The 14,517-nt window shown below is 42.2% G+C and overlaps 1 protein-coding gene across 3 annotated transcripts in view; it reads left to right on the top strand.

Annotated features, from left to right (window-relative positions):
- PTPN23 (protein tyrosine phosphatase non-receptor type 23) overlaps positions 1-14,517 on the top strand; it is a 198,878-nt gene that overhangs the window by 59,317 nt on the left and 125,044 nt on the right. For all 3 annotated transcript variants that reach the window (XM_078781746.1, XM_078781737.1, XM_078781750.1), the window contains exons 12-16: positions 2,486-2,565; positions 2,921-3,035; positions 10,982-11,047; positions 11,382-11,527; positions 13,009-13,100. In XM_078781746.1, coding sequence (XP_078637872.1) covers positions 2,486-2,565; positions 2,921-3,035; positions 10,982-11,047; positions 11,382-11,527; positions 13,009-13,100 — 499 coding nt within the window. The remainder of the gene's footprint in view (positions 1-2,485; positions 2,566-2,920; positions 3,036-10,981; positions 11,048-11,381; positions 11,528-13,008; positions 13,101-14,517) is intronic.

The raw sequence follows: 14,517 nt of genomic DNA, 5'->3' as shown, positions 1-14,517 counted from the left end.
CCGGCCTTGCTCCCCCAGCTCTCTGTGGTCTGTCTCCCTAATATTCCTCCAGGTCGCACAAGATCTGCCAGCAACCCTCTTATGATTAAACTGCCAAAATCTAGGCTCTCTGCTCACCTTCACTCTTTCATTCCCCTTTTCTCCCGCCCCTTGAACAAACTCTCCTACTCCCTTCAATCCCACTCCTCTGTCCAGGTCTTTAAAACAGCTGTTCACCATCATCTCTTATCTCCCCCCATCCAAAACCTTGATCTTTTCTACCCCCTCTAATTCACCCCAAATACCCTTTTTTTGAAATTCCAACTTCTTTTCTGGAAGTCCTTGCAGTGTCCATATGTTTTATACCTCTTCCACCTCCCCCCAAGCCCTCTCCCTCCCAAATTTCTCTTGATGTCCCTGCTCCCAAATGTTGTGTTTGTGTCCTTCCCCCTCTCTCCCCATCTTGTCTACCGCTCCCCTTGTTTTGTGTTTTATGTGTCAGTTTGACTTTTTGTGTGATTAATGTTCGCTCTTTCATGAGCCTTGATCTTGTATCCAAAAAAAAATTAAAAAATTCCTCGGAGCACTGTGAGCTCCATAATTAGGCAATGGGATGAATATGGAACGACCAAAACTCTGCTTTGAGCTGTCTGTCCGACCAAATGGAGCAACTGGGCAAGAAAGACCTGGGTCAGGGAGGTGACTAAGAACTTGGTGACCACTCTGACAGAACTACAGAGTTCCTTAGCTGAGATGGGAGAATCTGCCAGTAGAACAACAGCTTCTGCAGCACTTTAAAAATCTAGGCTTTATTGTAGAGTGGCCAGACAGAAACCACTCTTGAGAAAAACGCACATGATAGCATGCCTGGAGTTTGCAAAAAGCATGTGAAAGACTCAGAGAGCATGAGGCAAAAGGTTCTGTGGTCTGATGAGACGAAAATTTAACTTTTTGGCCTGAATGCAAAGCATGACGTCTGGTCGAAACTGAGCACATGTCATCACCTATCTTGCACCATCCCTACTGTGAAGCAATGTGGTGGCAGCATCATGCTATGGGAATGCTTTTCAGCAGCAGGGACTGGGGACTTGTAAGGATAGAGGGAACAATGAATGGAGCCAAATACAGGCAAATCCTTGCGGAGAAGCTGATTCAGAGTGCAAATGACCTTAGACTGTGGCCAACATTTACGTTCCAATAGGACAAAGCCAAAAGCATACAACTAAAGCAATACTGGAATGTCTTCACAACAAGAGCTTGAAAGTCCTTGAGTGGGCTAGCCAAAGCCCAAACCTGAATCCCATTGCGAATCTGTGGAAAGACTTGAAGATTGCTGTTCACTGACACTCCCCATCCAACTTGACAGAGGTTGAGCAAATTTGTCAGGAAGAATGTGAGAAACTCCCCAAATTCAGATGTGCAAAGCTGATATACGTATCTAAGAAGACTCAAATCTGTAATTGCTGCCAAAGGCGCTTCTATGACGTATTGCCTCAAGGGGTTGAATACTTATGTAAATTAGATATGTCTGTATTTAAATGTTAAATGTTATGTTATGTTAAATGTTAAATGTTAAATGTATTTAAAATGGAAGAAGTTTCGGGAACTGAGTGGCGTGCTGATGAGGAGGAGAGTGTCGCTGAAGCTGAAGGGAAAGGTGTATGCTGCATGTGTGAGAAGTGTTATGATTTATGGGAGCGAGACATGGGTAATGAACGTAGAGCAGCAACGAAGGCTGGAAAGGGTGGAAATGCGAATGGTTCGATGGATGTGCGGAGTATCGTTGAGAGAGAGGAAGACAAATGATGAATTGCGAAAGATGATGGTAATATTGCCTGTGATTGATGCTGTGAAGAGGAACAGGCTGAGATGGTTTGGTCATGTGTTGAGGAAGGATGAAAGTGACTGGTTGAGAAGAGTGATGGAAATTGATGTAGAAGGAAGTAGAGGACGGGGAAGACCGAGAAAGACTTGGCTAAAGATGGTGGAAGAAGAAATGCGGGCAAGGGGGTTAACAAGGAGAGATGCAGAAAATAGGGCAAAATGGAGAAGATTGTCATGGGGACCGCAAGGCTAACCCCCGCTCTAGCAGGGAAAATGGCCTTAAAATGCATGTTGTTGTTGTTGTTGTATTTAAATGTTAATCATTTTGCAAAAATTTCTTTAAAAAAAAAATTCCACTTTCAAACTCAGATTTGCATGTAATATTACTTTCTATGACGAAGTTTCTTCAAAAGAGAAATGATTGCGATCGAGAGCAAGCAAATTAAAAAGTTCCATATGTTTTCTTGTGATGGCTGAGAGAGAATATGCTCATGCTTCTTCTAATTTGTGAGGGATATATTTTGGTTATTGATTAAACACTGTTATTTTAAGCAATCATGAAAAAATGTATTTAGCAAAAACAAAAAGAAAGCATTTTAGCAAACTTTTCAAATTATCCACAAATATTTGAACTTCTCATTATTTTGTGAGCATACAATTTGCAATACTTTTTTTCCTGTAGATACAACTCTGCGAAGAAAGACAATGATTTTATCTACCATGACACTGTACCCCCTGCGGATTCACTGCCATCCATCAAAGGTGACAAGGGCTGCCTGTACATACTGTCTTGTATGGTAATCTTCATTGGTGGATGCTGAAGGCAAAAGTTAAAACTTCACATCCTACATTGCTGAAAAATTTAGTTTTTGAAGTAATTTATGTACTAATTTATTGTTGACCATGAAATTGTCTTTGCTTCTGCAATTGTCAGCCTCTGTATGTTATCTAAGTAACCATATCACTTAATATATTTGTTACTAAAATCAGATATTTCATGAATCCATGAGCAAAATATATATATATATTTTTTAAATATAATTGTAAAAATAAAACTGCTGATCATTGTTCATTGGGCATGTCCCAAAATATATTTCCAGTGGATTTTTCATTGCAGGTGCTCCCCTTGTGAAGGCACTGCCCTTCCAACCTACAGACCCAAATGTCACTGGGCCAGATATCTTTGCTCGACTTGTCCCCATCGAGGCACATGAGGCATCTTCCCTTTACAGGTTTACAATTTTTTTTTTCTGTTTGTATTTCTTGCTGAGTAGTTTTAAATTGGTTCTGCAATATTGGTTTTGTGATGACAATTGGCATAGCAGTGACGAAGGTTTGTAATGTTTTGTGGTGGATTTTGCAAAGTGCCATCTATTTATTGCAAATAAAAGTATGGTGAAATTCACCCTTTCACACCCTACTTATCCTCCATTCCATGCCCCTTCTCTGCTTTCTTTCCTTTACACATATTCTCTCCCACCTTTACTTCCCCATATTTATTTAATTTACAGGGTCTTAACATGGGAATAGAGCCTGTGATTGATGCTGTGAAGAGGAACAGGTTGAAATGCTTTGGTCATATGTTGAAGGATGAAAGTGACTGGTGGAGAAAAAAAAAAAAGAACCTTTAGAGGCCATTTTTCGCCACAAAGCGGGGGTTGGCCTTTTTCGGGCACCGTAGTTGTTGTTTTTGTTGGTCCCCTTTTTTGAAGCAATGTTTTACGGCCGGATGCCCTTCCTGCCGCCAACCCTTTTTGTCGCCTTTTTACGACAAACAGAGAATTACCAGTGAACTGGTACTCAATTAGCCGACCTCGGAAGGATGACAGGCTGAGTCAACCCCCCTGGCGTTAATTTAGCGATCGACCGGGATTCGAACCTAGGATCCTAAGCTGGCACCCTAGCCGCTAGCCCAACACCACGTCTAAAGAGTTGAAAGTTGGAACTGGTTGAGAAGAGTGATGGAAATGAATGTAGAAGGCAGTAGAGGACGGGGAAGACCGAGAAAGACTTGGCTAAAGATGGTGGAAGAAGAAATGCGGGCAAGGGGGTTAACAAGGAGAGATGCAGAAAATAGGGCAAAATGGAGAAGATTGTCATGGGGACCGCAAGGCTAACCCCCGCTCTAGCAGGGAAAATGGCCTTAAAATGCATGTTGTGTGTTGTTGTTGCAGGGTCTTAACACACATGAAAAAGCTGTTGCACAAACTGCATTTCATTTGCACACACACACACACACACACACACACACACACACACACACACACACACACACACACACACACACACACACACAAGAAGATGGTGGCGACAAGGGAGACAGGATGATTTGCCAATCGTGTCACCTCCCTTTCTCCCGGGACACAGAGCCAGTGGCTGCGTCAAAGACATCAGTTTTGAAGGTAGTGGGTACTGACCCAAAAACTTCAGCTTTGATGAGACGAGATGTGTGCAGGATGCCCAGTGTCGCGCCGTTCAATGTGCTTTTGAGATGCGGCTTGACCTTGAGGCTTGGTGGGACTCATGGGCCGCATGCTGCCAGATGGGTGGGCCTGGGATTTTCCGGATCCAGGTTGTCGAGCGTTGAGGTCTGGGATTTGGCGGACCCAGGTGGAAGGACGTGAGTCTTGGTGGGCCTCTTCTTGCAGGGCTGCGTCCGCTGAGGATGTGGTAGACCGAGATGCACTTGAGGTGCCTGGTGCCATGCCGTTCAATGAGGTGGCTCATAAGTGTACAGCAGCTTTGGGAACCTAGCTTGGTTAGTTCCAGTCCTGGATCATACATGGCAGCTTTGGAGGAAGAGACCGAGGTGGATGGGATCGGGATGGAAGAGATCAAGAAGGAAGAGCCACCATCGGCCACTTTGGGGATGGCGGACAGGGAAACTGAGAACGGATGAGGAGACATGATTCATGGTGCCTCGCTGGGGTGGGGATGGATGCTTCGGGATTTGGAGGGTTCTGTTTGGTATTGGGGGGGCTTGCTGGTGGCGGTGACGTGCGCACATACATGGGTCGTAATTTGCACATATGCATGCACGTTTCGTCCTTCCGAGGTCGGCAAATTGAGTACCAGTTCACTGGTAATTCCCTGTTTGTCGTAAAAGGCGACCAAGAGGGTTGGCGGCCGGAAGGGCATCCGGCCGTAAAACATTGCTTCAAAAAGGGGACCACGGTGCCCGAAAAAGGCCAACCCCCGCTTTGCGGGGAAAAATGGCCTCTAAAGGTGGTTCTTCTTTCTTCATGCAGGCTTCGTCTGAGGACACTTTTCGAATTTGTCATACGAGCATATTATGGTTTATAAACGTTTTTCCGTGACATATGCTGTGCACGATTCGTCTGAGGACACTTTTCGAATTTGTCATCCGAGCATATTATGGTTTATAAACGTTTTTCCGTAACATCATATGCTGTGTTCATCACATACTGTATATCATCATATGATGTGCACAAATTGTGTGTGACATATTGTGCTGTGTATTGCATGCACACATTATTATTATTATTATACATTATAGACATACATATTATACACATATTGTATTGTGTGCACACGTTATGTGTGACATGCTGTACAGTAATATATTGTGTACATATATATTGTGCATGACAATATATATATATATACACACACACACACACGCTAAAGGAGGTGGATACTTTGAGACCTCGTAGATCTTCGTTCCATCTCCTGAAGCTTACACACATGTGGGGATAGCAGGCAAAAGCAACTTACGTGCACACACACGAAGGTGCATACATCGAGATCGGGGAGGGCTCCGTTCTACCTTCTGAAACACGCATTTGGAGATAACAACCAATGATAGACACATGCCCGAGTACTCAGGAGCAAAAAGGAAAATGCAACATTGCTGATTGAGAAATCAGTACCCAGTGAGTTTGGCCTAAATAACGCAGAATTCAAGAAAATGATCAAATACCAGGACCTCAAAAATGAGGTCAAGAGATCTTGGAAGTTGAAGAGCGTCGAAATTGTACCAGTGATAAAAGGAGCAACGAGAACGATAAAGAAGAACCTTACTGAGAATTTTAAACATAGGGGCAATACCCCTGGCTCTCACCTAGTGGAATAAACATTATACTGCAATGACTAAATGTATTTTAAACCAATTTCAATGGTTGCTAGAAGACAGGGCAGCATGTAGAATCATACCAACATAATCATAAGACTTTAAACAACAACAAAAAAAAAAACTATTTTGGTGGGCAAGCCCCCCCACCCAATGTACCTCCTCAGACCCCAATTTTTCTAATGCCTTGAACAAACATTGGTACATCATGGGTGATGAAGGTTGTGGTGACGTTTCATCGAAATCGTGTGTGTAGTTTCTGAGAAGAAAGCAAATACCTATTTTGGGTAGTCAAACCTGGACCCACTTTGACCACCTGTACGCCCACTAAAATGAATGAATGGTGTTGGCTTAGCGGTTAGGGTGCCGGCTTGGGATCCTGGGTTCGAATCCCGGTCGATCGCTGAATTAACGCCAGGGGGGTTGACTCAGCCTGTCATCCTTCCGAGGTCGGCAAATTGAGTACCACCTTGCTGGGATGAATGATCACGGTGTGTACCCCGATTTAGAATAGGTCAAACCTGGACCCACGTTGACCACCTGTACGCCCACTAAAAACCACCTTTAGAGGCCATTTTTCCCCGCAAGCGGGGGTTGGCCTTTTTCGGGAACCGTGGTAGTTGTTGTTTTTCGGTCCCCTTTTTGAAGCAATGTTTTACGGCCGGATGCCCTTCCTGACGCCAACCCTTTGTGCCGCCTTTAACGACAAGCAGGGAATTACCAGTGAACTGGTACTCAATTAGCCGACCTCTGGCTCTCAACATCATCATCTTCCCTCTATATATTCTTCTATATATTTTTCTATGTCTATCTATCTATATATATAAAAGAAAGTACGCCCACTAAGACCCCGATAATTTTTTTTAATACCATGAACAAACTTTAGTCACAACACAACAAATATCATTTGTATCAAATTTGGTCGCAATCCCATCAGCGGTTTTGGAGAAGAAGTTTTAAGTGTTTACGGCCTGAATGATGGACTAAAGGATGGACGATGCTCCATTGCATAAGCTCCCCTGAACTTTGGTCCATATGAGCTAAAAATTAACGACAACTGGAGGAAATCTGGGGTTTGGTGGTGTTCCTGAAAAGAGCCCTTGGAACAAAACTCTGAAAAAGTTGAACAGGTTGGTCCATGAACCGAGATCCCTTACCGAAGTGGAGTTGGAAACTTTGGGTCTGGGGAGGACTCTGTTCCACCTCCTGAAACCCTCAGATAGAGATAACACACACACACACACACACACACACACACACACACACACACACACACACACACACACACACACAGCACGTGACCTTTTTCAAATAAACATGAAACAGCTGGTGACCTTTGGGGAGTGATGTAACTTCACAGAGGACTCTGCATCAGGCGATGCTATCGTGTGATGCCATTTCCCCCTCCTCCCCCCCTCTTTGTAGTCAGCAGAGCAATTGAAGAGAAATCTTCCCCACCCTCCCCCATTTGATGCCAACCCACACCGTTTATCTGTGCTCTATCCTCTGAATAATGAGCATCAATCGAGGAAGTGGAGCACACCATTTTGTCTTTGATATGACTCAGCCAGGGTCAGAATCTGTCATCCAAGCATATTTGAGTGGAAACTCGTCATTTCTCAATTTCTCCTCACACCTCCCTCATTCGCCTCACCTCTCTCCTTTCTATGTACATAATAAACGGATGATTCATGAGTGTAAATTGAGTCCTTGGGCCAGAATTTCTACTCAAAGGAACACTACTTGGCCTTGCAATTTATTAAGTGGGTACCACTGGGGGATTGAAACAGTATCGGTGTGCTAAATATTAAGCAGGGCTTTAAAAAAAATCAATGGTTTTGATATATAATTGTGCAAAACATACACCACACAATCTGTAATTAATGGCACAAGCACAAACTCAAGACGAGGCTCCATTATGAGAATTGTTTTTTCATTGCCCTCCAGCTTGCATGTTAATTTTGCCTTTTTTGGTGGAGTGGTTCACTTTTGCATGTCATTTTCACCCGGCTATATTATAATTGCCCCACTGCACTGTTTGCTGAAGCTTTTCCTTTGCATTTTTCTTTGTCGATGCGTTTCGAGTGGGAATGGGAAGGACATTGGGCATGCATTGAGCATATGTGGGGCATGGGGGAGGGAAGCCTGGAAGCTCACAAATTACTGGAGGCCATTGATGTCCCATCTGTTCCACACGATAGGCACAAGTGCTTCATGCACAACAGATGTCCCTGAGTTCCGGTATGTTTGATTGTTTTGTATAATTATCTGCTACTGAGTTGTCAAAAATATGCAAATTCAGTGCGATTTCAAATTATATTCTAAGTGAAACAGAAAACCAAATACTGTTTTGGAATCGTTAGAAGGAACCAAAAAAAAAGAAAGGAAAGAGCAAAGATGGAGTCATCAGGAGGAACCTCGATAGGATTCGGGTTTCAACCACTCCTCCACAACCCCCAAACCCATTCAAGTGCGGCCAAGGGAACATAACAGAAAAAAGAAAAAAATTCTGCAAGAATTCACTTCTCTGAAGACAGATAAAGAAAGAGAAAAATAAAGAAGCAAGAATTGGAATGAACAAAGAGAAATATGAAAAAGTAGAAAGAAATTTGGGGATTTTGAATGTTTTGACATTCACTTGTAAAATACTTGGGCCTTGCACTTTTGTTATTTTGCCAGTGAACTTCATGTGATTGTATTGATCACTTGGCATTTGCACAGAGAAATCCGATCAGGCTGGTGTGAAACTGTATTTTGCTGGTATTTTGTGTGCTTGGCGTCATCTCACTCCTTCCATTCAATGGCCCCATCTCCAGGTTACAACAAAACAAAACAAAAAAACGATCAATGATCTCAGTGAGCGATTCCATGCTTTCCTCAGCCTGTCATCAGCAGCATGCATATCGAGTCCATCACCTTGTTGGACGTCATGGCATATGGCATGCGCTTTGGTCGTCATTGTGTATCTAACTGAATTAAGGCAATGTCTGTCGATCTGTATGTCTGTTCCGTATGGATTCAAACGACACTGGCCGACCTCGACCAACTTTTTCCTCCGTTTGAGGTACCTGGGTCATGGTTAATAAATAAAATAAATCTCCCCAATCTCTTCCCGTGAGTGTGGGGAGACTATTTGCGATTTTCCTCCTGTACATGTGGAGTCGTGCAAGTCGTTCCAACCAGTGACCCCTGCTGGAGAGAGGGGTTTGCAGGAGGGAAACGATGCTTTTTCTAATTTCTAATGGAGAGCAGTGATGTCTGTTGACAAATTGCCATTTCTACATGTACCATTCATATTTGTGCTTTTCATATAGCAGGTACATGACATATGTACCAGTATTTGCATGCACACATACTCGCAAGTGGTTGGAGAAACCTGTATCGTAACTTGTGTTTAATCCTATGTACAGGAACTAGAAGTATCTATGCAATTTTGTTGAATTTTTAAATTTTGTTTATTTGCCGACTTGACATTCTATTTGTACACAGTAGTTTATAAACATAATATTCTTGGAACTTGTATAGACGTTAAAAAATAAAATGTCATCAACAATCTTTCTGACTCTGAAAAATCCTCTATCTATTTGCCGATGACTGCACCCTCTGCCGTGACATCCCTCATCCTTCTGACAGGCAGGCTGCCACCTCTTCCCTCCCTTCAGACATCAATAAAAACACAAGCTGGTCAAACATTTGGAATATGTGTTTCACTCCTGACAAATCTCACTCTCTCACTGTCCCTCTCTGAAAGGACTGGCTGGCAAACTGTTCGATCTACTTTTTAAACAATCCTCTTGAGGTTCAGTCGTTCAAACTCCTGGTTCTCGCTATCAGCCATGATCTTTCTTGGGCAAGCCACATTTCAAAATTGGCCTCCAAAGCCAGTTGATTGGGCATCCTGCATTCTGCAATGTCCTTTCTTGGCACACCTGAACTCCTATCCACCTGGCATCTATCTTGTACCACCTCCTTTCTGTTTTTGCACCCTCTACCCTCACCATACTCTGCTCCCCCACCCCCATCGCCCCATGTTTCTGCAGGACGCGCACAGCCTGACAGCAACCCTCTCTTCTGGTGAAACTTCCAAAATCCAGAATCACTGATCACCTTCACTCCTTCCTTTCTCTTTTTTCCTCCCTGTGGAACCAACTTCCACATGCTCTTCAATCTCATTATTCCCTCCAGGTCTTCAAGCCAGCTGTTCACCACCATATCAGATAATCCACAATCCAAAATGATATTTTCTACACCTGTTAAACCACTGCCTACCTCTTTCCAAATTTCCAGTTTTTCCTTCCTTGGTTTGCTTCTGCATTCATCTTGTCCACTCCATGCATCCTCCCCCACCCCTCATTCCACCCCACGTCCCGCAACCCCGCTCTATTTCTTGTTTTGTCCAAGTCTCCCTCTATTTTGTCCCGCAACCCTGCTGTCGGTGCACGCTCACCCCTTCTATCTGCTGTTCCTTTTGTTCTGTTGCATCCTGATCCCTTTGGTGTTTGGCTCTTCCATGAGCCTTGACTTTGTATACCAAAAAAAAAAGAAGAATTTGTATTAAAGACAGGAAAATTGAGAAGCAGAATTTGTAGTGGGTTGTGTGGCTATTGGGTTAAGAGTTTGTTAAACGAAAAATTATTAGATTCTTCCTACAACGTCAGAGGTGCTGCAAATTGTCGGAAATCTGACATGGAGATGCAAACGCAAGTAAGACAACACTGTTAACCTTGAGTGGCGAGACTGGGCAACTGACGTCAAATATAACTTTGTTTCTTTCATTCTCTAATGAGAGTGTGTGGTGCTACTCTTTAAATCTTTTCTCATTGATACCCAGTGGTTCTGGGTCATCCTCAGGAGCATCCTAAGGTTACACAGCAGTGGGTTCAACTCATTTCAGAAGATCAAGGACTTGGCTAACCAGCATGGCTGTGAATGTATTCGTGGAACAGGCAATTGAACTCCAAAGGGAGAACAAGTTGAAGGATTCAATAATTTGATCCAAATAACACTTGCTTCTAGGATGTTTATCCTTTTTAAAATCTCCTTCCCTTCACGCTATCTCCTGTGATAAATTGTTCTGTTTCTTTGCAGTGAAGAAAAAGCTAATTTGCTTCGGGATGTCATGGATAAAATCGAAAAGAAAGAGCAGGAGCTGCAGTAAGTGGTTTTGTTGTTGGTGTTTGCTTTTAGGTCATCTCATCTCGATTCTTAGAGATGAACTTGTAAAATGGGTGGTGATACCGGGATGCCCGAGCTGAGATTTCTGTTTGTATGAAGGCAGTTATTCTTGTGTACAAAAACTAAAATCGCTTCCTGTTTGATAATTTTTAAGGTCATGAGAAGCTCTTGAAGGTGAACCTTTTTTATTTTTACGCAACCATTAAGGCACCTTAATATGAAAGTTTCTGATGGCTTGGAGCATATCCCATGGAGAGTTTTTGGGTTAGTTGTGGTATTGCTTTGTTTTAATCTTTCTTTCCTTTTTATGCAGGCAGTACTTGCATTCCTTGGACTTGGACCTTGGCAAGCTGAGCAATCCTCCAAGCTACGATCGTATTCCTCAGACACTAATGGAAAGATGTGCAGCTCTAAGTGCCCGTCCAGATGCCATTAAGAGCATTGTTCAGGCCATGACAGGTGAATACAACACCTTGACTCTGTGTACTTGTACAATTGGTGAAAATGTCTCGTCTCTTTTTTTCTCATTAAGACCCAAGGATATGTTCCACAGATAATTTGTCTTGATGAACGTTCCTCTTGGGCTCAATGTATTTATATATTCATGTGGTTTAGATCTCCTAACTTAATGCAGCAGTGAAGCACAAATCACGCCCCATACAACCAATGCTGCATGATCTGTGAGCAGCAATGGCCATCTGCTGCGCAAGCACATTGCCTCTGTCTCGCTACCCATAAGCCAGGAGGTATGGTTGCGGTCGGGAGCAATAATAAACCAAAACAGAACCCTTCCGACCCAATAAATGCAACACGTCGTTAAATGCCATGCATCGTGCTTCACCTCCGACCTAGATGGCTTCAGCAGAGCATACTCAAGTATATTTTTAAAACCGAGGATTTAAGGTCACAAGTAAAGGACAGTGGAGATGTCGACAATGGTTTCACTCTTATTATGAGCTCATCAGGACGACTCCCCACATAATCGTGTACTTGTGACAATGCAAATCTAGTTGGTTTAATGCTGTCTTAGACCTCCGAACTTCACACACACACACACACACACACACACACACACACACACACACACACACACACACACACACACACACACACACACACACACACACACACACACACACACACACACACACACACCAAACATGCATAAAACCTAGCATTAAGTTTATATCCTACAGTATAATAAAAGTCAAAAGTAAAACACAGTTTCCTTCCTGAAGTGCTGAAAAAGTATTTTCAGAGAATGAGGGGAAAAAACTGCCAAGTGCATGTGTACCTTTCCACAAAGGTGTTTCAGACTTTCTAGATTCACCAGGTCGTGTAGATGCATACACTCCTCAATTGTCTAAGCCTTCAGAGTTACATCTCTTATATTTCATACTTGTTTTTGAAGGTGTCATGCATTATCGCTGATGCCAAGAAGCGTAGAACAAAGGTTTGAAATAAAAAACAAGTTTGAAAGATAATTATAGATGTAACAGTGCATGATCTGTTGACTATAGGTCAATTAGGTCATTGTCATGCATTTATTATTTGCAAGAGTTCCTTTTATGAGCTTCAGAGGACTGTTTGAATTTGTCTTTCCAGGAATTATATGTCAAAGTGGCATTCATCTTCTTGAGTATGTATCATATCGAGATTCTGTTGTATTCACACAAATTTCGAGCAAAAATAAGTGTATGAAGGTTTTGTTGCTTTCCTTGCAAATTGCAATTTTTTCTCTTATCTGCTTATTTCATGTCTACTTGAAGTTTTCTACTTCTGTTCTGACCCTTGGCGCAGTTTTGTGTCTTCCTATTTACATGATTCAAACTATCCGATAAGACTCTTAATTGGATACAGTATTTAAGGCATTGTAGCTGAATCGATTCATATATTTGTATTTCTTTGTGAAGACGTACAATTTCTTGGTGTTGTTGCAGATCTCTCTGGCTTGGTGATGGATGTTGAAGCCTCAATGCAAGATATTGAAAATCTTCTGGAAGAGGATGAGAACAGTGAGAGGTCCTATCGGGTGTGTAATCTGGACGTATTTTCCTGTTTCACCTCCAACATCCCAGCATAATTCCTGATCGGTGTTTACAATTGTCTATTTGTCCCATAGATTTTGACAAAAGTGCAATCACAAAATGTGGAAGAAAACAAAAATTAAGTTTCCTAAATTGTGAATCGCTCTGATCTTTGGCACATTTTCCTTGTGATGAAAAGCGCACCTTTAAGAAGTAAATGCTACTTGGTGATTGTCCCGTAATTTGTATGCGGCAGTAATCCCTTGCCTTTGTGGTTTCCTGAATGGCTTTGAAATATGCTTGCTTCTCATGGGTTTCATGGCTTTTCCTCCCCTTCCACCCCCTCCCCCAAATGCAAAGATGTGAAGTTAAAGATTAATTGCATCGAATAATTCTCACAATTTGACGTTTTGGACCCAAATCTTGAATAATAATGCTTTTAGCTGGATTTGAACCCACAACATCTGGGATGGTTGTCTGCTGTCCCTACAACTCCAGTACTGTACCTCTATGTATACTTATATACGTGCTCAAAGATGAGGAGGTGCTGATAGACGTATTACAGTAAAGGTCTTGCTGAGATGTAATGGTGGGGTAAATTTACTTGCCTTTTTACTTTGTGCCACACCTTCTTTTTTTTCACACTTTGCAGACATACTTAAACCCACATTCCCTAATTCGTGTTTTGCTGTATTGTGTATCCTAATTGAGTGTTGTTCTAGGTTGAAGTGGACTTTTTAATTGTAGAAAGTGCAATGCTATTTTGTACTGAGCAAGTTGTACTTTAAGTGACATAGATGCTGGTTAAAGCATTCTGGGTAGAATCACGATGGCAAACAACATTGTAACTGTGGTTTCTCCTCAAGTTATTTCTGAAAAAGAAGAGAAAATCCGTGGAAATTCACAGGAGAGACTACACAATTTGTCGTGTGTTCAAATGGTGCAGCGAGTTAAAAAAAATTGGCCAGGAATTGTTGAGTAATCGTGAACGTTGTAATATGTAACCAAATGTCATCCAATCAAATATTAAATGTATTAAACAGCTAAAAAATTTATAATCACCAGATTACTAGCTGTATGTCATTACTGAAAGTGTGAAAGCAACGATTCATTTATTATTTAAAATTTAAAAATGTCGGTGTAAGGTGCGTACCAAAGGACAATTTCTGTAACCAGAGCTCTGGGTAGGAGGATGATTTATTGAAGGTTGTGATGTGGGATGAGACCTGGGTCTATCATTTCACACCAGAGTCAAAACAAGCAAGCATGGAATGGAGACTATCTTGGTCTCTACTATCAATGATATTCAAGTTTGAGTCATCAGCTGGAAAGCTTGTGGCAATCGCGTTTTAGAACCTAAATGATTTATTTAGTGTGCAATTTAGTGAATGTACGAAGCAATTGAATAGTAATATATAAACC

Source organism: Myxine glutinosa, chromosome 1 (assembly GCF_964187855.1).
Source record: "Myxine glutinosa chromosome 1, kmMyxGlut1.1, whole genome shotgun sequence".
Classification (NCBI taxonomy): domain Eukaryota; kingdom Metazoa; phylum Chordata; class Myxini; order Myxiniformes; family Myxinidae; genus Myxine; species Myxine glutinosa.
Note: the sequence above shows the minus strand (reverse complement) of the source record. Positions and strands in the feature narration are given on the sequence as shown.